Source organism: Sorex araneus, chromosome 9, assembly GCF_027595985.1.
Source record: "Sorex araneus isolate mSorAra2 chromosome 9, mSorAra2.pri, whole genome shotgun sequence".
NCBI classification, from domain to species: Eukaryota; Metazoa; Chordata; class Mammalia; order Eulipotyphla; family Soricidae; genus Sorex; species Sorex araneus.
The window spans coordinates 19,505,134-19,531,393 of NC_073310.1; the positions used below are offsets into that span (position 1 = coordinate 19,505,134).

Here is a 26,260-nt window from a genome sequence, read left to right on the forward strand (position 1 = left end):
ATAGGTTCAGTGATGAAACTTGCTGTTCAGCTGGAGTCCTCCCTAGTTATGGCAATAAGAGTTAGATGACCTGGGAAAAGAGAATGGACATACAAGTGAAATCTGCTGATTTTCTAGAGTCCCCAGACATCTAGTAGAGATTACTTTCTTTGACCTTTCCTGCCTTTGTTTGTAGAACATACTTCTTACCATAGAGGAGCCATCTCCCAGCTCCAAAGTGCTACAGCGAGCTCTTTCTCCAACTAGGGAACTGGGAGAATTTTCTTTTCCCCAAGGCCTCCTTTGGGAATTTTCATGTAAAGTGGAGATTTCATAACATACTGTGTAGAAGACTGCTGTAACAGAGTGTGGGAGGGAAGTAAGGCAAAGAGTGTGTGTGTGTGTGTGTGTGTGTGTGTATGTTTGTGTATTTGTGTGACTAAGGGCACCCTCATGGGGAAAGGTGGTTGGCCAACAGGTGGAGCTCCAAAACTATGTGCTTTTTTTTTTTTTTTTCCTGCTTAGGGGGGCTGGCAGCTGTGATTTATACGGACACCTTGCAGACGGCAATCATGCTGGTGGGATCTATCATCCTAACTGGGTTTGGTGAGTGCGGTCGGGGGAGGCTGAAGAGATACAGAGTTAAAGAAAAGAGGCTGGTGATCTAAGGAGAGAAAAGAGAATCCAGGCAGTTTTTCCTAGGTGAGGTCTGCCTCCCTGGGGAACTGGTTTGGGCTGGATCAGTCATTGTTACTGGTGTGCAGAGAGACCTTCCTCAGCCCTACAGGTCTCAGGCTGGACCTGGCCCAGATGACACCCGAGTTCCCCGCTAGTCTCTCTAGGAAGTCCGGGCGGGCAGTTTTCATTGTGAGCTCCTGAGGGCATTGTCATTTCTCATCGAGAGACAGAGCATTAAAAAAATTACACTGAGATACTTGGCGAAACATATTCAAAAGTGTTTTAAATCTTAGCTCATGTCTTGTCTACATTTTGATACTAACTATTCTTTCTATTTAGGAATTGATGATAGTAACTGATCATTTTCTTATTTATGCCTTTACTTGGCATAATTAAAAGTCAACCACTATATGTTGCCCATTTACCTTAATTTAAGAAATCCTTTGCCCACAAGGCTGGAGAAATAGTACAGGAGTCAAGGTGATTTCCTAGTACAGTACCAATCCTCATTCAATCCTCAGCAGCACATATGATCCCTGAGCACTGCTAGGAGTGATTCCTGAGCACAGAGCCAGGAGTAAGTCCTTAATACTGCTGGGTGTGGTCCACCCAGCAGCTCCTAAACATAGTCAATAAAATCTTAAAGGAAAACCAGAAAGTTGAATTTATAGCTACTTGTAAAGGGAGTAGGTAAAATTTTTTAATGAGAAACCTACACCTCTGCATGTCCTATGAATCCTTGTAGCTTCAACTCTCTATGGTCGGTTTTCCAGGAGCTTCCATCCTTTCCCTTCTACCCCCATGGTCTTCCAAGGCCGGGCAGGGATGAGAATGCCTTATTTAAGGACACACAACCAAGTGGTAACAAGACTCCAGACTCCTCAGCCATTCTCTGTCCAGTCAACCGTGCGACTAGAACTAGAGATGCTGTGGTCTTGTCTCAAGGCCCCTAGGTCAGTTACTGGGATCTCTACAGACCTTGGGAATTGGTGAGGGCGTGAGATTTTTCACCCTGGTTCAAAGCCAATTTCTCTCTGTTAATAATGAAAATTCTACCATTTGCGAAGAGGTTTATGGTGGGAGTTCTTTCGCAGGATATTGCTTTGGACCTTCACAGTAACCTCCCGAGGAGGATTAAGAATCCCATACTGTATTTGAGAAAGCCAAGGCCCAGAGTAGAGAAGCTATCTGCCCAAGACCATACACGATACTCTCTGGGGTTGGTTCCTGGGGTTGGTTCCACTGTTTCTCAGGCATCCTCAGGAAGAAATTGCTATCAAGAAAAGAGGGGCTCATGATGTTAATTTTTATTACAATGTGTTTCAGCTTTTAATGAAGTGGGAGGCTATGAGGCTTTCATGACCAAGTACATGAATGCTATTCCATCTGTGACTTCTTATGGAAACATCACCATCAAGGAGGAATGCTACACTCCGAGACCAGACTCCTTCCACATCTTCCGAGACCCCATCAAGGGAGACCTACCATGGCCAGGGCTCATTTTTGGGATGTCCATCCTTGCCCTGTGGTACTGGTGCACAGATCAGGTACACACCTTGAACATTCAGGGTACTTTTTAGGGGCTTTTCCAGGCCATCCTGGAAATTGGATTCTGTGTGTGGTTGGGAAGATAGGGTAGAGCTCCTATATCTGACAGTCACTGAACCTCGGTGACCTGGGAATGCTAGAACAAGGGCCCAGGGTAGAGTGGCTAAGGAGGCTGGAGCATACAGAGAGTATTAAAGGGTCTCTGGATTTCACCTCTTCCTCCCTGGGTTTTTCCTGACAGGTCATTGTCCAGCGCTGCCTCTCAGCAAAAAACATGTCTCATGTGAAGGCTGGTTGCATCATGTGTGGGTACCTGAAGCTGCTGCCCATGTTCCTCATGGTGATGACAGGGATGATCAGCCGTATCCTGTATACAGGTGATGCCTTCTGCTGGGCTCTACAGACTCTCATACCCATGTTGTGATACTAAGTCACTGTGTAAATCTCATACTTCTCTAATTTTTCACTACCACAATTACCAAGTGTTATTGTTCTTCTCCAAAGAATGTAACTCAAGATCACAGAACCTGTGATGTTATGGTCCTTGGTTCTGACATTAGAAAGTGCTTTTCTTCTTCCTGCAAGTTCTCTTATGAAGTGTCTTTCAGCATGCATTTGTTCACTGTTTGCTTAATATGGCTTGGGCTATTGTAGTGCTGACAATGTCCTTACTATCAATGCATACCCCAAACATGTCTCTGCCAGTAACTCTGAGATTTGTTTCCTGGATAATTTTCTGTAGGAACCCTGAACTTTGTTTACCACTATTAGGTCTTGTGAGTAATGCCACTTGAACTTTTTTTTGATCATTAAATCTATAAGTAGTTTCCTGGAAAATGAAATAATGATGCAGGGAGGAGAGGAGAAAAGAGGAGAGAGAGAAACAAAGAGAGAGGGGGAGAGAGAAAACATCAAGGAGTGGTAGTTTTGTGAGCTTCCACGGAAAGTACAAAATGAAGACAGGACCACCTAGGGACGTTTGTTTAAAATAAGTTCTTGAAATTACACTCTGACTCACTGGTTATGAGAAAATTATTTCTGTATGAATAATATACATTACAATAGATACACCACACAAGATATTTGAGATAGCACTGTAATGAATCACTGCTATGAGGGCAACATTAAATGATATATCTGTAACAGATATCTCCATACATTTAATGATCTACATACTATAGAAATTTATAGCATTTTATCTAAACTTCTAGATTATTTTACCTTACATGCCCAGCCTGTACAGGACTGGAGCGATAGCACAGTGGGTAGGGTGTTTGCCTTGCATGCGGCCGACCCAGGTTCGATTCCTCTGTCCCTCTCGGAGAGCCCGGCAAGCTACCAAGAGTATCCCGCCCACACAGCAGAGCCTGGCAAGCTACCCGTGGCATACTTGATATGCAACAACGTCTCACAATGGAGATGTTACTGGTGCCCACTTGAGCAAATCGATGAAAAACAGGATGATAGTGCTATTGTTTTAAAGAAGTGATCTTGTATCTATTTCTCCAATGTCTTCTTGCTGACATGACTCTTTATCTTTATCCAGATCGCGTTGCCTGCGTTGTCCCTTCAGAATGTGAGAGTTATTGTGGTACCAAGGTTGGCTGCACCAACATTGCCTATCCAACTCTGGTAGTGAAACTCATGCCCAATGGTGAGAGTCATCTCTTATAATTGGGTCTTTCTTGGGTGAATGATTTAGTTTATGCTTTATATAATTTTTGTGGGCCATTTGAGTAAAGTCATTTTCTATGTCTTGGGGTGGGATAGGTACTAGAAAAAGCCATCCTTAGTGTCCTGTTTTTTTTAACACATCTTTTCTCAGTGGGCAGGAAATATATGCTTTTGTTGGTCACTTTGAGAGATGTAACTTGCCTATCACTCAGGATTGGAAGAGATATTATCTGGAAATGTGTTAGGTAAAAAAACAACTTATATACTCATTTAGAAGGCCTTTCAAAACTCTCCCACAGATGTTAACTAACACAAAGGTTAAGCTAAATGAAAATTTACCTGGAAGTTGAATTGATTTCTAGACTGTCCCAAAGAAAGACACAGAGAGAAAGTGAAGGAGTGATTTTTATCTGTAGGATGAAATTTAAAGTAGTAGATGGACGGGACAGGGGTCCTTTTCTCTATAGAGAAAACTTCTCTAAGAAGTTAAGAGTCCAGAATAGTTAGAGTTTTGGGAAGTAACTGGGATTATTGCTCATACTAAGGACCAAAAATCTAATTTTGGATCAAGGGATACAAATTTTGGTAGGTTAGGCATGGTTTCTCAGGAGATTAACATGCAAGAGTATGGATCAGGAAGCTAGAGAAATAACTTACAAAACTTTTGTTACCGAAAGTAAATATGGAGATCACCTGGTCAAAGCTCTTCACTTCGTAGCTGAGAAACTGAGATCAAATGAATGAAAGTAATTTTTTTCCTAGAGCACACAATGCCAGAGTCAGGATTTCTGGATTGCTTAATTCTTCTCAATGCTGATATGGAGAAATTTAGTGGTGTTTTTTGTTTTGCTTTTGTTTTCTTAATTTTAAACTACAGGTTGGATGCATGACCTTGGGCAAACAATTTGCATTCAAATTCTACACAAATGGGAGTAATAGTTAACTGTTCCACTGAACCAGACTGTTTATTAAGGTTGCAAATTAGCAAGGATCACATGGCTCTTTTTAGAATTCTGGTTTGAATTACCTGGATTCTGTGTGGGTGTTTATATTTTATCTTTCGATGGACAGATCCTTGATGAGGACTGTATCTTTGAAAACTGTGCCAAAGTGCATGATAGGAAGAGGCCTGAGATGCTGAACAATGGAATGACATGTTTACGTATATTGCTGCTGTTCCTTCATTTTCAGTGGGATCTGGCTTTTATAAGTACTGAATTCCCCAGGGGTCTCCTTGTGATAGGTCAACTAGCACTTTTCTTTTTGTGTGTCTTTTTACAAAAAACATTTAATGTTATTTTTATGAGGTTCACAATAATTGATAACATTCAATATTTTGACACCAATCCCACTGCCATTACACCTTCCAACCACCATTATTATTTTGTATTGCTAGTTGTTCGGGCAAGAGACTCCCTAAGAGTCTCTTGCCTGCACACCTGGCTGTCTTCCCTGGGGCCCCTCGGAGGGGATGGGCTCCAGCTTCCCTCCCCACTCCGAGCAGAGCTCCCGGCAGCTGAAGACCACTGGAACCTAGCTACAACCATGCTGGAGGCTCCTCTCCACATGTTCAGACAGGCCTCATGCATGAAGGTGCCGGCAGAGGAACCCAGGTGTGTGTAATCCCATCAACGGCCAACATCCAGAGAGAGACTTAAAGGCAAGCTCTCAGAAGCGATATCATGTAGCCTGCTTCTCCCTCTGGAAGAAACTGGCAATCTTCTGAGAGTTTCCTGCCCACATGGGACAGCCTTGCAAGCTTCCCATGGTGTATTCATATGCTAAATCCAGTAACAAGCTGGATCTCATTTCCCTGACCCTAAAAGAGCCCCCAGTGCGACATCCTTGGGAGGGCCTAGTAGAGATAGCCTTCTAAGATCTCAGGTAAAGGACAAAATGAGAGGTTACTGAGCCCGCCCGAGAAATCGGTGATTAACGGGATTTTCGTGATTTGTGATTGTTAGTTGTGAATAGTGTGAGATGTCTGTAAGGGTCTATCTCTCAGTGATTCAGTAAAGACAAACAAACAAACAAGTTTGTGATGTTGCATGACTGCTTTTCTGGTCATGTGCTTCTGGAACTCTAAAATTTTAAATAATTGGGGTTTGGAGACATCTCTGCAGCGAGCTGCTCTGTTCCAAGATTCATTTGTGAGTCTCTGGGTCATGGCCATTAATATGCTTAAATGGCACCCAGAGGCAGTTCGTGGGCATGACAACCAGGACCCTTAGAAGGGCAGGAGGTGGGAAAGGGTGACCATTTCTGGCTCCTCAATACCTGGGCTTTTCAGCAGATTCATTCTCTTGCATAGGGGCTTTGGGACCAGCCCGTGAAGATAAGCTGTGAGGGTGGCAGTGATTGGGTTTTGGCTGTTGGGGTTCATTTGGAGCAGGCAGAGGGACAGTGCCTGCTCTCATCTGAGGTGCCCTGGTGAAATCAGCACGGGGCAAGGTCCAGAGACATCTCTGCAGTGAACAATGCTCTGTTCCGAGATTTAATTGTGAGTCTCCGAACTAGTATTTTTCATTCCTTACCTTACTGACTTTCAGGAGTATTCTGCATTATTGATCACTCATCTATCTTGAGGTTTTTTTTACATTTTTAAATACTATATGTAGTCTCCAATGTGTCTTTCAGCTCCCTCCTGAAGCTTACTACTTCCTTTTGGTATTTTCTTTACAATATACATATATATATATATATTTCACTTTTGTTACTGAAAAATAACATGAATTTTTAAAAGTATTCCATCTATTTTAAAGTTACCTATTAAAGCAGTTTGAAAATTAAGACCAAGACCCAGGATTTCCAGGTTTTAGTCTAAAGAACTTTCTAAAATAGCAAAAATAGCAAATCAATTAGCTGCCTCCTTTTGTATAAATAATTGCACTCATTTGGGGGATATAAAATAACATAGTATGAGACTAACACTAAAGGACAGTAGAGATAAAGGCCAGGAAGATTGCTCCACAGTTGGGTGCCTGCCTCAAGTACTGGGGGAGAAGGCAGTTGGGATAGAGAAGGGTTCACTAAGTCAATGATGGTAGAGGGATCGCTTGGGATGGGAAATGTGTGCTTAAAGTAGACAAAAGACCAAACATAATGGCCTCTTAGTATCTGTATTGCAAACTCTAATGCCCAAAAGTAGAGAGAGTAAGGAAAATGCCTGCCATGGGGACAGGGGATGGTGTTGGGTGGGGGTAGGGGTGGGATCTTTTGGTCTTTTCTTTAGATTCAGCCTCTTCCATCCAGCTGGTGTTTCTCCACCAATTCATCACAAAGTTCTGTCCATTTTGTTCCTAAATATTTCATATTCATCCACCTCTCCATTTAAAAATCTTTATTTTTATTAAAGCACTGTGATTTACAAAGTTATTCATAGTTGAATTTTAGGCATACAATGTTACAGCACCAGTCCCACCCCCAGAATCCACTTCCCTCCACTGGTGTCCATAGGTTCCCTCCCTGTCTCCCTCCCCCTCCCCGTATCTCTCTCAGCTTGACTCCTTGACATTTTTGGGTTTGGTTGTTGTAGTAGTTTAGATCTCATGTTTTCAGTGTTATTAATTCTGTGATTTGAATATATAGCTATACCACTCCTCTCTACCACTAAAGTACCTGAGGCCCTTGATCTCATTCCTTGTGATTTCTTGTCTACTTCCTTTTTTTTATCCCCCTTGATTTCTTTCCCTCTCTGTGTTTCTGCTTCCTACATTCTGGGGTAAAGGGTGATGGAGCTATCCTTTCTTTAAAACGTTGCATTCCTTCATCTAGTTATTTTACATACCACAGGTAAATGAGATCGTCCTATGTTTGTCCTTCCTCTTTCTCTCCATTCAACATATCACCAGTTCCATCCAAGTCGTATTTCATGTTTTATTGTATGTGTGTACATATATATATATCAAGCACATAACAAATTTACTTCATCTTGCTTGTGCCAACAAAATGGCAAATAGACTTATCAGAAAATAAATTAATAAAAGTCAGTTTGTGATGATTGATTGCTGTGATTTTAAACTATGTAAATAAATTCAGATCATTTAATACACTATAATCAAATGTCTTTTCTTATTTATTTAAATAAATTTCTAACTTATTTAAGTTGAAATGGCATCTAAAATACTCTGAACTATATTTTATTTTGGGTCTCATTGTGGTAATTGTTATGTCTTCCCTGTGATTAATAAACCTGTAATTTTAATTCTCTGCTAATATATTTTGGAGTTTGCATGAACTGATAAAGCCCACAAATGGAGATTGTCGTAAGAGTGAAGAGGATTAAGAAAATTTAAAGGGTAAAATTCTGAATAGACTTATAAAAGTATAGTATTTCATCCTAAGAAAGAAAAGATTGATTTTATATTTGAAAATAAATATTGTATTATAGATTTCCACATATTAAGTGTCTACACTAATAAGTACTAGATTGCAATAAAAATCTCTATGGATGTAAAAAACATGACCAGAGTCCACCATTCTGCCTCACAAGTAGTAGGAAGTCTTTCTAGAGAAATAAATCAGAAAACATGGCCTGGGTTCAAAAGGCAAACTATCCTTGAGTCCTCACAGAGCATAAAAATGCTGAGGTGCTGTGTGTGCCACTTAGAAGTTCTTTTTCTCCTAGGACTTCGAGGTCTGATGCTGTCGGTCATGATGGCCTCTCTCATGAGCTCCCTGACTTCCATCTTCAACAGCGCCAGCACCCTCTTCACCATGGACATCTACACCAAGATTCGGAAGAGAGCTTCTGAGAAAGAGCTCATGATTGCAGGGAGGTAAATATCCTGCTTTCTCTGCTATGCACTGTGAAATCTTGAATTCCCTCAAGCTAGAAATTATTGGCTGATCATTCTATAGACTGTAAATAACCTCTGTAGCTAGTAATATTTGGCCTTCAGTGATAATTAACTCTATAATGGACATCATCAAACAATGCTGCTCTGGAGAGAGGTGAGTTCAGGGGTCATGTACTGGCTCCCCCAATTTTTCAAAAAAGACTCATCATGCCTTGTTGTAGGAGACTGAGACAATGGTAGACCCATGACTGAAATCTATGGTTAACTGGGCTCTCTAGGCCCCTTTATACCATTCAGCATTGTAACCCTCAGCCCTCCACATTGCAGGTCTCTTCACTTGTTTTATCTGGCATCTTGATGTTTCCAATGATTTCACATTTGCTATAATATTTAGAAATTCTTTGTGAGGATCAAGTGATACCATGCTTGAGAACATGCCCCTTAAAGCCCAAATTATGAGGCTACATGTACATTTGGTATCAGTAATTAAGATGAGTGGACACAAAAGGATACTGAAAGCACTAAACCTTAATATGGTACACCCATTCCATGTTTATTGATGGAGCAGATACTCTGGATAGAGGAACAGCAGAAGCTATGGTATGACCCTCCAGGAGAAAAATTCAGCAAAGCTTTCTCATGAAAGTGAAACAAATCAATAGGTTTGTGTTCAGAGGAAAGGTTCCTGGCGAGTACAGTAGGACATGGTTCTTCCCCTTGTAGGTTTCATAAGCAATAGCAGGACAAAGGAAAGAAAGGAATGTTACAAATCTTTCTGAAGTGATTGACATCTTGGAATATCTGACCAGATCAGAGTCCACTCTTGCTTCATAGAAAGCAGTGCAAATGCCCTGCTTGGGTTTTCCCTGCAAGAGGAGTTTATTGGAGAAATAGGGTTTATAAAAAAACAAACCTTTCCCCCCCCTGTTTTTATAAGCTTCACTGCAATACAGGAAGAGAATCACTTTGTGATTATGCTTAGGACTGAATTCTTTGGCTCTGAGATTATCATCATCATCATCATAATCATCCCATTTGGACTCATATTTTTTTTAAATGCTATTAAGTACTGACCTCTTATAGCCTAGTTCTCCTTCTCAGAGAACCTGACAAGGTACCAAGAGCATCCTGCCCACACGGCAGAGCCTGGCAAGCTCTCCGTGGCGTATTCGATATGCCAAATACAGTAACAATGATGGGTCTCATTCCCCTTACCCTGAAAGAGCCTCCAATGAGGCACTGCTGGGAAGAACAAGTAAAAAGAGGCTGCTAAAATCTCAGGGCTAGGACTAATGGAGACGTTACTGGCACACGCTCGAGAAAATCAATGATTAACAGGATGACATTGATACAGTGATTAAGTACTGTGATTTATAGTCTTTTTTTTATAGTTTTAGACTCTGTCCTAGCACCAATCCCACCACCCTTTTCATTTTCCCTGCACCAGTGTTCCCAGGTTCCCTCCTACCTCACAGTCTGCCAACTTGACAGTATGTTTAAAGTTTGAATTTTTAAAATTTGAATCTCTTGTTCTCAGGGTTGTATCTGTGATTCAGATATTTAGCTATACAACTCCTCTACATCACTGATGTACTCAGATCCTCTTGATCCCTGCTCCCCAGTGCTTCCCACCCACTATTCCTCTCTCCATGTCTGTCCTCTTGTACTCACAATTTTTGTGTATCCAGTGAGTGATTGTTACCCTGAGTTTATCCCTGCCTTAGATAAATTTACATTCACCTAAAGAAACTTCACATTTTGCTGTGGTATCTGTCAGAATGATCAAGGGCTCAGAAAAAAGAGGGTTGAGTGAGGTATGCATACAGTACCCATGCAGTAGTGGGAGGCTCTTGAGGGAGGGAGATCCTGAGCTGGAGTGAAAATAGTAGGTAGATTTAGGTAAGGGAAGATGATTGGGCAATAAGAAGGGCATTATAGAAGGAGTGAAAACACTGCTTTTTAAAAAAGTCTAACATATATTAGAAATAAAACACAATCAACCTGTGAAGCCCATGTATAAACTAATGCTTAGAACAACTCTATTTTTTTTTTTTGCTTTTTGGGTCACACCTGGCGATGCACAGGGGTTACTCCTGGCTCTGCACTCAGGAATTACCCCTGGCGGTGCTCAGGGGACCATATGGGATGCTGGGATTCGAACCCGGGTTGGCCGCGTGCAAGGCAAACGCCCTACCCGCTGTGCTATCGCTCCAGCCCCAGAACAACTCTATTTTTTGAGGGGGCACACCCAACTGTGCTCAGGGATTATTCCTGGCTCTGTTCTTAGGGATTATTCCTAGTGTGGTTTGGAGGGCAGAGTCATAGGCGGTGATCAAACCTGGGTTGATTGACGAAAGTCAAGCTCTTTACCTATCTCTCTAGTCTCAGCACGTTGTAAATATACAGAAAGGATTTTTAAAAAATATGACAAATTGAATCCTACCATAGATCATTAGATTCTAAGAGAAGTCTTCCAGGCTAAACATTTGCAAAATCTCATCCAGGTAAATTAAATATGATAACCTGGGAAGCCCCACAACTAGTGTGTGAGTACAGAAACCAAGTGAAGATTGAAGGTTAGTTTAAGACTCTTTGCCTTTACTTCAGGTTACAAAGGTTAGAGAATTAAACCTTATTTAAAAAATTTCTTTCTTTCTTTTATTTTTTATTGAATCACCATGAGATACAGTAACAAAGCTTTCATGTTAGCATTTCAGTCATACAATGATCGAACACCCATCCCTCCACCAGTGCACATTTTCCACCACCAACGTCCCCAGTATTCCACCCCCAATCCCAATCCTCCCCCTGCCTGTATGGCAGACAATTTTCCCCATACTGTTACTAATTTTGGGTATTATGGCAAAACTTTATTTATAACCAAGATTATAAGGAGCACTTCTAAGAGAATCTTTTTCAGGAGTTGAAGTCAAAGTCAAAAGAGTGGAACTGTCTTGTAGCATCCATGTAGTAGACTGCTAGTTTATAAATTCTCCTTAACTTACTTAAGAAACATTGAAATAGAGTTGACAAATAATACCATTTTACTGGGATGAGAGATAATACAGCGGGAAGGCTTTGCCTTGCAATCAGCCAAACCAGGTTCAAATCCCTGGTCCCCTGAGCACCATCAGGACTATTTAACAGTGACCCCCAAAACAACCCCCACAAAGTAAAGGCTACTATATTACTTACATGATGATTGAGTATGCATACATAGTGAAGTAATCACCATGTTTCTATTCACACCTATAACTACACAAAGTTATGTTTAGTTTTATGATGAGAACTTTTAAGATCTAGTCTTAGAAACTTTTAAAAAGTAAAATAGATTTTATTTGGAGGGTTTTTGAAGGTGTGGAGAGGGAGAGATCAAGGAGAGAAAGAGAGAGAGAGAGAGAGAGAGAGAGAGAGAGAGAGAGAGAGAGAGAGAGAGAGAGGGAGGGAGGAAGGGAGGGAGAGAGTAACACGTTCAAGAGAGAAAGCGGGCTTCTCAAAGGTGGAGAAAGCCCCTACACAATCCCAACATTAGACAGGAAAGCATGGAAGTACACATCTCAAGAGGGGAGTTGCAGGAGACACGTGTTTTCGGTCGCATGGGTGCAAGCATGCGGCTTGGGCAGCATATGCGCTTAGCAACTTTTTTTTTTTGCTTTGGGGGTCACACCAGTGATGCTCAGGGGTTACTCCTGGCCTTGCATTCAGGAATTACTCCTGGTGGTGCTTGGGGACCATATGGGATGCCAGGGATCGAACCTGGGTCGGCCGCATGCAAGGCAAACACCCTACCTATCGCTCCAGCCCCAAAGTAAGATTCTCTTGTGGTAGCAAGTGGACCTACTTTACTGTTGAAAATCAAGTGCATTTCACTTACTCAGCACAGATGATGAAAGAATATAGAAGAAAAAATTCCCCAGTGAAGAACTGGCTAATTATTTTTTCTAGCCATTGATATATAAATACTTTCATATATAAAACAAATATATGTATGCATATGTGTTAAATGTATGTATATATTAAATGCATGTTTGCTAGTACAGCTATATTTGATGTGTAGTCATGTATACATTAATTCAGGAAATAAGCTGACACTACTTGGGGCTTTGGTTTTAGGTTGTTCATCCTGGTGCTTATTGGCATCAGCATCGCCTGGGTGCCCATTGTACAGTCAGCACAAAGTGGGCAACTCTTCGATTATATCCAGTCCATCACCAGTTACTTGGGACCACCCATTGCAGCTGTCTTCCTGCTTGCCATTTTCTGCAAGAGAGTCAATGAACAGGTAGGTATGATGTATGCATGTTCAGAAAAGCCAGTCTGGCACAGAAACTCCTGCCTGAAATTGATATTCTCTGAGGGAGGGAATCGGTTTCCAAGAGAGCTCTGGAGGAACAGCTGTGCTACCAAGTGTTTGCAGGGAAAAGACTTCAAAAGCTCTCCTGGGGTGCCACATTCTCTAAGATTCCCTCTTCTCCTTGATGTTGGTTCAAAAGTAAATCAAAACAAATACTTTGTATTTTCCATCCACTCTTGGTGTTTTTTTTTTAATTTATTTTTTTATTGAATCACCATGTTGAAAGTTACAAAGCTTTAAGGCTTAAGTCTCAGTTACATAATGCTCGAACACCCATCCCTCCACCAGTGCTTGTATTCCACCACCAAGAACCACAGTAAACCTCCCACCCCACCCCGCCCTGCCCCCCGGTCCCCCACCCCATCTGTGTAGTTGGTAAGTTACACTTTACTTTCTCTTTACCTTGATTACATACAACAACAACAACAACAACAACAAAAGTCGTGGCATGGCACTCTGTGGGAAGTTTGTGGCCTCTGGTGAAACCTCCAGAGGAAGTGCTCCCCCAGGTGACCGCTATTTGTTCTGCAGTAAAATTGACTTTCCAGCCAGCACTTTTCTGGACTATAACTCAGACATGGTTCTCTCAGTGAGGACTGTCAAGAAAGAAAGAATTACGAGGCGTTTGGGGAGTTAGCTGAAAGGGCTGGAGCATATGCTTTGTATATGGGAGGCCTGGGTTAGATCCCAGGGTCTCACAGTTCCTGGAGCACTGCAAGAAATGACCTCTTAGCCAGGAGTGGACCCTGCTGGGTATGACCTAAAACAAATACAAAACAAAACAATAAAAGAAACAACGATTGAACAAAGAAGGGAAGGTAGGAAGGAAGAAAAGTTTACCCTCTTCCCCAACCCTCTGAGAAAACTGTTACGAATTGTTTATAACAGTGTAAACAATATACTATTATATATTATTATTATACAATATATACAGATATATTTATATATTTATTTTTATATATATTATACAATATATACAGGTATATAATTAATAATATATAATATATATTATTAATATACCTGTATATTATTATTATTATATAATGATTGTTTATTATAATTGTTTCTAATATTCAAAATTTGATAAAAGACATCTAACATAATTTTATGTTCTCAGGTTAAAAAAAGTGACTTTGGGGTCAGAGAAATAGCATAGCCAATACCAGAGTAATAGAACAGTGAAGAGGGCACCTGCCTTGCATGTGGTTGGCCTGAGTCCCATCCATGGCACCCCATATGGTTCCCTGAATACTGCCAGGAGTGATTCCTGAGCACAGACCCAGGAGTAACTCTGAGAACTGCTGTATGTGGTCCAACCACCCTAAAGACTTATTGTAAAAGAAGTGATTTTGGATCTAGAAAAGGGACTCGTAAAGAAAGCATAATTTATGTTTTTGATTTAAAAATTCTTTTGTCCTCTTGTCTGCTCACAACTCAATTTGATTTTCCATATTCATGATTTCTTTGAGGAATACAAATTATTTTGCAAGTAATTGCACCTGAATGTGCATAAATATGGAGGGTAATGGTAGTAAGATCTTCAGGCAGGTTATTGAGTGGTAGATTCAAACTATTTTCAAGGTTATGTAGAATTTTTAGAATTAGGGCTTTGAATTGACAGTCTGACTAGCTATTGTTCATAATACCTAGTTATTTTGTGAAACCTTATTTTATGGTCCAGGGTAGAGCAGTCCATGAAACATGATAAACATGTTGACATACTATTCCCAGTCATAGTCCAAACCACATGTTTTGACTTCAGGTGGCCTGAATCTGTCATTTAGCTAACTTTTATGATGCTACCTCAGTATCTCAAGAAATACGTAACTATTATGCATATTCATTGTTCAGTGTTTTGTATATTCAGTGTTCATTAATGAAGTTTTTTCCCCCCACACAGGGAGCCTTTTGGGGACTGATCTTAGGATTTCTGATTGGAGTGTCCCGTATGATTGCTGAGTTTGCCTATGGTACAGGGAGCTGCATGGAACCCAGCAACTGTCCCACGATTATTTGTGGTGTGCACTACTTGTACTTTGCCATCATCCTCTTTACAATTTCTGCCATCATCATCTTGGTTGTGTCCCTTCTCACCAAGCCTATTCCAGATGTGCATGTGAGTATTCCTCTGGGAGATCTGTTGAGCCCTTGCTTTATGTTTATGCCACCGTATACATGTTGATTTCCCTGGGCTGAAATTAACATCTGACACTCACATGGCTATACCAACTTACATTTATCATTGGTTTCATGGAGAAACCATCTACGGTTTGATAGGAATAGGAAGCTGTTGAATAGGAGGCAACACATACCAGCTGGGTGTTACTAAGCATGTTTTTAGTGGGAGTGCATTTCTCAGCTCAGGAATAGCTGTTTGTTCTCCCAATTTCTTGGCCCAACACATAGGGGTATTCTCTGAATCCTGATCCCTAAGTGATAGCTCTGGTGCAAGGCAATGAGATGATGTGAGTTATCTTAAGAGCTCACCTGACTTAGGCATTCATGCATCAAGAAGGAACTTATATTTTTTCTAACATTTCTATGGTCATATTTTCCAAGGTTCCAGGAAGGAACCTACTTAGATACATAAACCACCAATCAGAGAAATTTGAAGTCAACTCTCTAATATATATTTCCAAGAGTTACCTATGAAATTTAAGATATTTCAAAATATCAAAGTCTAATTGATTAAAAATTAAAATATAAACAAGTATTCTTTTTATAAGTATTATAGATACCACTTGTGGTTTATTTAGAGTCCTCTCAATAGAGATGAAGAAATCTGTTGTGGGACACTTTTACCAAAAGTAACATAGTCTGTAATTTATGGAACTTTTAGACTTTCTCCACATAAACATTCTAGATTTTCAAAAGAGCTGTAGGGTTAACTCAAAGCTGATTTGTCCATGGAGAAAGGGGTTTGTTAACATATCATTCACATATACATGAATAAAGGGGTCTTTGGAAACCTCAAGAGGCATTTAAATTCACTATTAAAATTTAAAATCTGTGACTACCCTTAACATCAAAGAAATACTGCTTTATAGCAACAGAACAACCATCATGTTTATTGACTGAACCTGTCATAGGCTTTCTCCGTGTTATATCAATGACTTCTGGATGCCTAATCTTTATTTATTATGATGATGATGATTTAATTGAATCACCGTGAGCTACAGTTAAAATGCTTTCATGTTTGAGTTTCAGTCATACAATGATCGAACATTGTCCCTCCACCAGTGTACATTTTCTACCATCAATGTTCCCAGTGTCCCTCCCCTTCCCATTCCACTCTTCCCCCTGCCTCTGTGGAAGACAGTTTTCTTCTTACTCTCTACTTTGGGCATTATGGTTTGCAATACAGATACTGAGAGGCCATCATGTCTGGTCCTTTATCTACTTTCAGCACCTATCTCCCACCTGAGCGATTCCCTCCAACCATCATTGACTTAGTGATCCCTTCTCTATTCCAGCTGCCTTCTCCCCCAGCTCATAAGGCAGGATTCCAAACATGAAGCAACCTTCCTGGTCCTTGTCTCTACTGTCCTTGAATGTTAGTTTCATATTATGTTACTTTATATTCCACAAAGGATTGAAGTCATCTGCTATCTGTCCCTCTCTTTCTGGATGTCTCATACTTAAAGTATGCCTAGAATCATACCTATCTCCATACTTTCTTTGCTGCAGAGGAAGCAAAATATAACACAAACGAGCATGAACATATCGCACTGAGTCTCAGATGTGTTCAAGCTTCTGATGTTATGTAAATAGAAACTATACCTGTAGTTCCTATATTAAATTGTTGATGATTCTACAATTCTATAGCCCATAAAAATACAAACCCATGACACAAAAGTCTGAGCTTATGGTTGTCTAGTCTTGTATCCTAGCATCTGTGCTAAGGAAACAAATTAACTTGTCATATGTGAGAAGAGGTTATCCCATTAAAAACATATCTCTATTCAAGTCATTTTCTTAGCTCTGAAGACATGTAGAACATAGGAACTAGAGTATATCTGTGTATAAGGATATCTTTGTTTCCAACATATTTAGATATAATTCTGAGGACAGGAACTGTTCTCTGTGCTCTTGTTGATGCTGAGGCCATGTTATTTTCCTTTCTCCATGAATACATGTTTGTTATCCCAATTTCTTGGCTCAACACACTGCTTTCTGCTAATTTGTTCTGCTTTTCTCCACAGCTCTATCGCCTGTGTTGGAGCCTTCGTAACAGCAAAGAGGAACGTATTGACTTAGATGCGGTAGAGGAGGACATCCAAGAAGCCCCAGAAGATACAATTGAAATAGGTAAGTTACAGTTATTCCAAACCCCAAAATTAATCTCACAGCATGATATTTTTACTAAAGCTTTCAGTAAATGCCTTCATCAGCACTCAGGTCTCTCTTCTGGAAGATTGAGAGGAGTAGGATGGAGGGGATGAGATGAATCATGTTTTGGGAAGGTCACACTAAAGCCTGATCAAGTGAAGGGAGAGATGTAGAATCATTCCAGATCCCTCATCTGCCATAGTTCACAGAACTCAATTTAGAGTGGGAAAGAATTTTCTCACCCTGATATGATTTGGGCATGACCAATGAAAAGGGAAGGCTAAGGTCTTCTGACATAATCTATAAACTGACAGTATAATCAATAAGCTGAAGCTATGGTCAGCTCTAGTGATATCACAGGGATGGGACAGAGGCTCCTTGGATCTTACAGCTTATGTCACATCAGACATATAGAAAGATCAGTTTTTTAGGGCATCTAATAGGAAAATATTTAGTCAATGCTCAAGTTTATCCACCCCTTAACTCTGTGTTGCAATGTTTCTTCCCCATGTGGAGGATGGTGGTGGATGTGTGACAGAGGTAAAGACTATGCTTTACCTGCCATGTTTACAGACTCATCTATAGATGTGGCAGAACAGGTTCTGAATCTGGCAACAAGGCATACCATAGAATACCAGTGCTGGAAAAGCCCTAAAAACTATCTGATATTATAATCTCATTTTGCAGACATATAAAGACAATCAAGCCTAGTGAGGAAGATACTTTTTCTGTGGTCCCAGTTTCTGTGCAATCTGCCCATTATCTCCACACAGCTCTCATTCTGAAGCCTATGATTCAATTAACTATTGGGAACACCTGGAATCTCAGGTTTCTGTTTAGGGTTCTGGAAAGGCAATCATTTTCTGTCTTCCAGAGAGAAGATGGGTGTGAATTATGCCCCCACACCTTGCCCTGTACCACTTTTTTCTCCAAAGTGCCTCAATATCGAGTGATAATTAATTTGAGAAGTGCATCATGGAGAACTGTTTGAATATTTTAATATGGGAGAATAAAATAGACTTTTGAAACAAAGGGCAGCCTTAAAAGAGATGGTTGGGGGACTGGAGCGATAGCACAGAGGGTAGGGCGTTTCCTTGCACGCGGCCGACCCGGGTTTGATTCCCAGCATCCCATATGGCCCCCTGAGCACCGCTAGGGGTAATTCCTGAGTGCAGAGCCAGGAGTAACCCCTGTGTATTGCCTGGTGTGACCCAAAAAGCAAAAAAAAAAAAAAGAAAGATGGTTGGAAAGAACCTCAATTTTCACTAAAGCAAGGAGACAGGATAATATCTTGGGCCATTATTTGCATTTCTTTTTCCTAACCTACATTCTGGCTTGTTTCTGATTATTGTAAATCAAACGCATTTGTGTTGGGCATGGTAGAGCTGAATCTCAATGTCATAGATCACGAGAATGTAGCTCTTTAACATAATCTTTTAAGAATTAACTTTACCCAAACATTATGTATCATTTTCAATTGCTGCAAGTAAGAAAATTGGGAAATGTCTGCAGAATGGCAGATGTCCAATAGCAGAGAATTGTCCCCCTCCCTCCCGAAACCTTTTTATGGACTTCCTGCTTTGGTGTCAAATAATTGTTTTTATGTTTTTCCCTCAACACAGAAGATCCTGAGGAAGAAAAAGGATGCTGCAGGCGGGCCTATGACATGTTTTGTGGATTGGACCAGCAGAAGGGCCCCAAGATGACAAAGGAAGAGGAGGAAGCCATGAAGCTGAAAATGACAGACACCTCTGAGAAGCCTTTGTGGCGGACGATAGTGAACATCAACGGCGTCATCCTGCTGGCTGTGGCTGTCTTCTGCCATGCATATTTTGCCTGAGTTCTTATTCGGCTGAAACTTGGACTCTTTACTCTGTCTTCTTTTAGTCCCATTATGTGATGTGCAAGGGCAATTAGCCAGTTGTATGTTTTGTCCAGTTCATAAATGTGTACGTGTGTAATTACAGGCTAGCCAGAGAAAAATTATTTGACTGTTAACTTATGTATTTGAGGCCAGTACGAAGCAGTCAGTTGTAAATATTAAAATTGCATAAAGAGTTTATTCGTTATATCCAAGAAAAAATCAGACTAAGAAACAGAAGCCCAGTAATGCAGTTTAGTCTGAGGAAGATGTCCTGTGCCAATAATTGTTTGTATTTCTTGAGTATTTTTTTCTTTTATATGAGGGGCCAATTCTAACAGTGCTCAGGTCTGATGACACTTGGGGGCCACCCGCACCACATGTGGCAGTGCTCTGGGCACCGTGTAGTGCCAGGGCTCATATTCAGGGCTTCACAATGGTGGGCATGTGTTCTACCATTTGAATCATAATATTTCTGGCCCTTCCTGGAATATTATTTAATCAAAGAATAAAATAATTCTTCTCGTGAGTTGTGATCTCTCTGATTCCTGCCATTTCCTCTATCTGACATTGTCCTCCTCATTTTTCAAAAAGAAAAATGATTTCTGCCCATCGTTTCTTTGTTAGGATTTTCTTAACATAAGAGAGATAAATCTGATAAATGATGAATAAATGCAAGATTGATTGGACCTTGTTCTGGGCATTTGCTTTTTGAAGTAGAATGGGATTACCAGTATTTACCTCAAAGGTGTGATCCAGCCACCAGTCTGGGCCAGTGAAGAAAATGAATAATGTTGACATAAAGGGATTTTATGGTCTTAAAAATGCCCATGTGAGGAGGTAGAGTGATAGTACAGCAGGTAGGCATTTGCCTTGCACGCAGCTGACCCAGGTTCATTCCCTGGCATCCCATATTATCCCTTGAGCACCACCAATAGAAATTCCTGAATAGAAAATCCTGGGCACTCAGGATCCTTAACCCTCGCCAAAAAATATGTCTATGTGAAATAAAAAGTCCATGTGAGTACCTTGAGTTTGGAATTTCATATTTTTTTTGATTCCTGGAATGTCTTAGCATATTTGTGGATCTGATATGAACCATGAATAATATATCATTTAGAAATAATGGTTTTAAAAAATGTAAGTCTGGCCTTAGTTAACCTTTATTTTTTTGTTTGTTTGTTTGTTTGTTTTTTGCTTTTTGGGTCACACCCGGTGATGCTCAGGGGTCAAACCTGGCTCTGCACTCAGGAATTACTCCTGGCAGTGCTCAGGGGACCACATGGGATGCTGGGAATCGAACCCGGGTCAGTCGAGTGCAAGGCAAATACCCTCCCTGCTGTGCTATCGCTCCAGCCCCAGTAAACCTTTCTTATGACTATACCCAAAGTATACAATCTGGAGGCAATAGTCAATTGGAATGCATTTTCCAGAGGCTTCTGTTCTCATGGTATAAATGTAGGCATTCAGGTAGAGAAATTGACTCTCTGTCACAGCATATAGCAAATGCATTTTCTTGGGAGCTATCTCTCATTTCAAAGTGACTACCTCTCCTAAAATAGTGAAGTAATTCCTCCTCCTGATGAACTCACATAATCACAAACCCTTTATTTTTCTTTTAGGGGTCGTAATTGGAGTTAAACTGCCTAAGATTAGGTAGGATAGGATTGTTTAAGGGTAACACTTGTAGATGAACCACATGTGTTTCTTGTTGAATCTGATTTCTAGGAGAAAATTTAAATATAGTTAATGAATTAAATTTAATTGCATTTATAAAAACCCAATTACCAATAATTCCCTTGAAATTAAGAAAAAGCCCTGATTTAGAATAGAATGATTTTAGGTTTACCAAGAGAATGATTAAGGTTGCAAGGATGGCATGTCCTTAGGTAAGAAAGGAAACTCCAGGCCCTGATCATATTCGTCTTTTGCTTGTTAAAAGTTATTATGGTTAGCATTCCTCTGGTACTCAATTTTAAGTGTAGTTTATGAGGTTTTAATTGGAGTTTTTGGAAGATAAAGGGAGAGAGGATTGAACGTTGGTAGATGGCAAAAGGACACCAGGCATCTAAATTATCCAGGGTTCAATTTCTGTCTTGTCAAGAATTCACTGTGTATATTGCAGCAAGCTATTTTGTTTCAATTTATATTTCCTTGTTGAAATATTTGGATCTTGGTAGTTATGGCATCCACTCTCCTTTGATAGTGAAAAGGTTACCTTGAAAAGGAGTTGAGATGAAAGATACCGTACAGATGGTATTTAAGATGCATTTGTCTCTGTCTCTGTCATCCTGTTGCTCACTGATTTACTTGAGCAGGCACCGGTAGCATCTGTATTGCAAGACTTATTGTTACTGTGTTTGGCATATCGAATATGCCACGGGGAGCTTGCCAGGCTCTGCTGTGCGGGTGAGATACTCTTGGTAGCTTGCCTGGCTCTCCGAGAGGGACAGAGAGAGGCTTTTGGGGCAGCCTCTAAGATGCATTTAGTACCACAAATTAAAATATACTACTTTGATAGATGTGTATTCAAAAAATAAATTACAAAAGGCCTCGCAGCTCTCTCTCTTTCACTGCCTGCATTTGGTGGTCTTGTGCCGCTTCCCCCACCCTGGGGAGACAGATGGCAAAAGGAGGACTAAGAAAGAAATGAGGCCCAGGTTGGTTGGTATCAATTGCAGTTTATTCCAATCTCATCTCCATTCTCCTCTGATTCTCCCTCTGCTTCTGCCTCCTCCAGATCCCCTCTCCCCGATCCCCCTCATCCTCCTCTTGGATCTTGCCCCTTCATACTTCTACTTCCTGCTTCTGCCTCCCCTTTTACCTCATTCTCCTTCTAGACCTCCCAGACCACTCTTACAGTTTTAGTCCCAAAGCATCAGGGGTTGGGGCATACACAGAGGTGTGGTCATACAATCAACAGAGGTAAAGTCCTTCCCTCAGGGGAAGCTTCTTCAAGGCAGATTCTCATTCTGCAGGACGACCCACCCAAGAGCGGAATCCCATGGGTGTGTTTCTCCTTTCTGTGTCCAACAAACATATAAACATTCATAATATTAATCATTTTGTATGGGCACAATAAGAGATACATTAAGCGTATAGAATTGCTCTCCTGGGGCCATCTCACTATAGATCTAAGACTACAGTGCTCAGGCCAGATTAATCTTTTCTAACCCTAGTAGGGTCTTAATCTAGTCATTACTTTTTGGATCTTGACAGCATATGTCCATGACCATGCTCTTCACTTATAGTTAGGTATTGTGGCACTTTGGCCAGACCCATTTTGATGCCAGGGGAGCTCACAGCTTGCCCTGGGTCCATTCAGTTCCTCATGGGAACCCTGCTTTTGGGGTGCTAGGAACTAAGGGCAACTAAGGGTTAAGTTGAGAAAGCAGATGCCCAGGACTGAATGTTATTCAGAGTCAATTAACTTCCAAGTTACAAAAGCATAGTGTTAACTGTCTTCTTGTGTTTATACAAAAAGGACATTGCTTTAAAGTAAACTATGCAAAAGACATAAAGAGAGGAGGAAGGCAATACTTCACTCATAAATACAAGTCAAGTGTCCTTAGAAGGATCTGACCTTACAAGTTAATGGAGTCTGATTAGGGGGAAAAGGTGATAGACTGGTGGGGGAAGAGAGCACAGAGAAGTTACAGATAAGCATAGAAGAATGGAAGTGATTCGGGAGCACTGTGAAGGGTGATAAACCTAATCTCCCTATACCAAGGGAGAAAGGACAAACCAAAGTTATAAATATTAAAAACATAGCATTATGATCTCCTATTCTCTAGAGATCCTGCTAAATAGTGAACATGTCTGTGGTGAATTATAATTGGCACAAGTTATGATTAGGAAGAAGGAACTGGGGCACTTGGAATAGAATCTAGAAACTTGAAAACATGTTTTAGTCTAGCAAAGTTTGGAGATAATTTCTTCAAAACCTCTGGTAAACTTGGACAAACTAAAAAGCTAAAGTTTGGGTATTAGGCACCAATAAGTGATAAAATGAATGTATTTGCTCTATTTTGTGACAGAGAGTCAATTTATCTATCTCAGTGTCTACATTTATACCATGAAGAACAGTTAGGGTAATTTGAAGGGTATGGAGAAGAGTAAATTTTCCCCTGGTTTTAGTTTCAAATACATATACTTAAAAGAGTCAAATAAATTCCAATCCACGTTTAGCCCCACCACCGTTCTGCATAGCAGCACTGTCAGGGAGTTGTTGATTGAGTGTTGTTTGTTTTTGTTTGTGGTCCAGCAAACAAAGCAATTCTCAGGGTTTACTCCTAGCTCTGCAATGCTCAGGGCTTACTTCTATCTCTGCAATCAGGAATCACTTCTGGGTAGCTCGTGGAATCAAAACCTGGTTGGAGTCTAGTGCCTTACCAGCTGTACTATCTCTCCAGTCCCCCCAGGTATGTACTCTTTAAACATGCAAGTCTAATTTCTCTAGGAAAATTTCCTAGTTATACTTGCAAAAAAACAAAACAAAAAATATTTCAACTCCCCCAACACTTCATCACCTGATGACCCTTTAGTAGTGATGAATTTCCTGTGGCCATGGGTAGGACCAAAGTAGGTGAAGTTCCTGTCAATCAGCCAGGCCTCTGGTGTTCACAACATAGATACTTGTTGGGGACTGTTCAGGACCCTGAACAAAAGAGGACCCTGAAACCTTTACCCTGGACAAACCGGAAAATTCCATTACCAGTTTTGCATAACCTGAGGCACAGGTGCCCTTGTGACAAAGGAAATAGCTAAACTCAAGAAGTAAAAGTAGCCCAGGGCAGGTAACCACGAGACCCCAAAAAGCCTGTAAAGTAGAATGCCTTCCTCTACACTAAAAGCCTTGTGCATTCCTCCTGACAGATGCTCCTGCCAGATAAACCCTTGTCTTCCCCTCCCCACTATTTCTCAACCTACTCTTGGAGAATGTTGTAAGCCCACCAAATAACACCCCGAACTTTTCCTTATTTGGTCTGAGAAGACACTTCCCTGATGATTGACAACTCATGTACCAACCCCCTGCTAAGAAAGGTATAAAACCAGCATGACTGCCAATAAAGACACTCTTGATCGGCACGTTTTGTCTTGAGCCCCCTGTTTACTACTAACCTCACCAGTTTTATTTTCAGATCGGGATCGCTCAAAGAACCCACCCAATTAGGAGCGCTTTCCACCATTGTCTCTTTGCGGGCCGGAGAGATTTCGGGGGAACGCACAGATACTGCAATACCCCTCTGGTTCAGCAGGACCCTGCAGGCCACACCACTGGCTCCTGCAGGGTTAGAGACTTGGGGCTGGGTTTCAGCGGCTGAGCAGCTGCAGCAGTAGGACATGCTTGCCCGTGGCTCCCGGGTCATCGGGGTGCAGACTGAGTTGGGTTGGGGGCACAGCGATGGTGTTGTGAGCCCCCAGCTGGGCCACCACCGGGTCCATGTGTGATTCCGCCTACCTTGGGCCACAGCTACCTGATGCCACGTGCAGTCACATTCCTTGTCCGGGATGCCTTTTTATTTTCGTGGTGATTTCTTTTGCTGTACAAAGATTTTTGTTTTAAGGTTTCCCATTGGTTTATTCCCATTTCCTTTCCCTTTAGAATTGTGGCTCCAAAGAGTGTCTCTGGCAAAACACTCCTGAAATTCATATGGAACAATAAACCCCCACGAATAGCTAAAGCAATCCTTGGGAAAAAGAAGATGGCTGACATCATCTTCCCCAATTTCAAACTGTATTACAAAGCAGTAGTAATTAAAACAGCATGGTATTGGGCTAGAAACAGACCTGCAGACCAATGGAACAGAGTTGAATATCCTGTCATAGACCCCCAAATATATGGCCACTTAATCTTTGACAAAGGAACAAGAAATGTTAAGTGGAACAAGAAAAGCCTCTTCAACGATTGGTGCTGGGAAAACTAGATAGCTACTTGCAAAAAAATGAACTCTGACCTCTGTCTAATGCCAGGCACAAAAGTCAGATAAAAGTGGATTAAAGACCTCAATATCAGACATTATAAGGTACATAGAAGAAAATGTAGGCAGAACTCTGCATGACATTGAAGCTAAAAGCATCTTTAAGGATGAAACAGCACTGACCATGCAAATGGAAGCAAGCATAAACAAATGGGACTAAATCAAACTAAGAAGCTTCTGCACTTCAAAAGAAACAGTGACCAAAATACAGAAAGAGCCCACACAATGGAAAAGAATATTTACCCAGTACCCATCTGATAAGGGATTATTATCAAGGATATACAAAACACTAGTAAAATTGTATTAAAAAAAACCCTCCAACCCCATCAAAAAGTGGGGAAAAGAAATGAATAGAAGTTTCCTCAAAAAAGAAATACAAATGGCCAAAAAGCACATAAAAAATGCTCCACATCTCTAGTCAACAGAGAGATGCAAATCAAAACAACAATGAGATATCATCTCACACCACAGAGACTGGCACACATTCAAAAGAACAAAAGCAACCAGTGCTGGCATGGATATAGGGAAAAAGGGACACTCTTTCACTGTTGGTGGGAATGCTGACTGATCCAGCCTTTTGGTGGGAATGCTGACTGATCCAGCCTTTCTGGAAAACAACATGGACAGTCCTTCAAAAACTAGAAATTGAGTTTCCATATGACCCTGCAATACCACTTCTGGGAATATATCCCAAGGATGCAAATAAGTACAGTAGAAATGACATCCGTACCTATATGTTCATTGCAGCACTGTTCATGATAGCCAAAATCTGGAAACAACCCAAGTGCCCTAGAACAGATGACTGGTACATCTACACAATGGAATACTATGCAGCTGTTAGGAGAGATGAAATAATGAAATTTGCTTATTAATGGATAGACATGGAGAGTATCATGTTAAGTGAAATGAGTCAGAAAGAGAGGGTCAGACATAGAAGGACTGCACTCATATTTGTGGAGTATAGAATAACATCACATGAGGCTGACACCCAAGGACAGTAGATATAAGGGCCAGGAGGATTGCCCCATAGCTGGAAGCCTGCTTCATGAGCGGAGGG

The 26,260-nt window shown here is 40.9% G+C and overlaps 1 protein-coding gene across 3 annotated transcripts in view; it reads left to right on the forward strand.

Moving 5' to 3' along the window:
- Positions 1–19,201, forward strand: part of SLC5A1 (solute carrier family 5 member 1) — a 62,378-nt gene extending 43,177 nt beyond the window's left edge. The window contains exons 7-15 of one of the 3 annotated variants that reach the window (XM_055147198.1): positions 505–585; positions 1,984–2,204; positions 2,447–2,582; positions 3,752–3,859; positions 8,507–8,657; positions 12,792–12,960; positions 14,933–15,148; positions 17,235–17,340; positions 18,978–19,201. In XM_055147198.1, coding sequence (XP_055003173.1) covers positions 505–585; positions 1,984–2,204; positions 2,447–2,582; positions 3,752–3,859; positions 8,507–8,657; positions 12,792–12,960; positions 14,933–15,148; positions 17,235–17,340; positions 18,978–19,201 — 1,412 coding nt within the window. The remainder of the gene's footprint in view (positions 1–504; positions 586–1,983; positions 2,205–2,446; positions 2,583–3,751; positions 3,860–8,506; positions 8,658–12,791; positions 12,961–14,932; positions 15,149–17,234; positions 17,341–18,977) is intronic. The other 2 variants (XM_004615582.2, XM_055147199.1) reach the window with 2 other exon arrangements.
- The last annotated feature ends 7,059 nt before the right edge of the window (positions 19,202–26,260 follow it).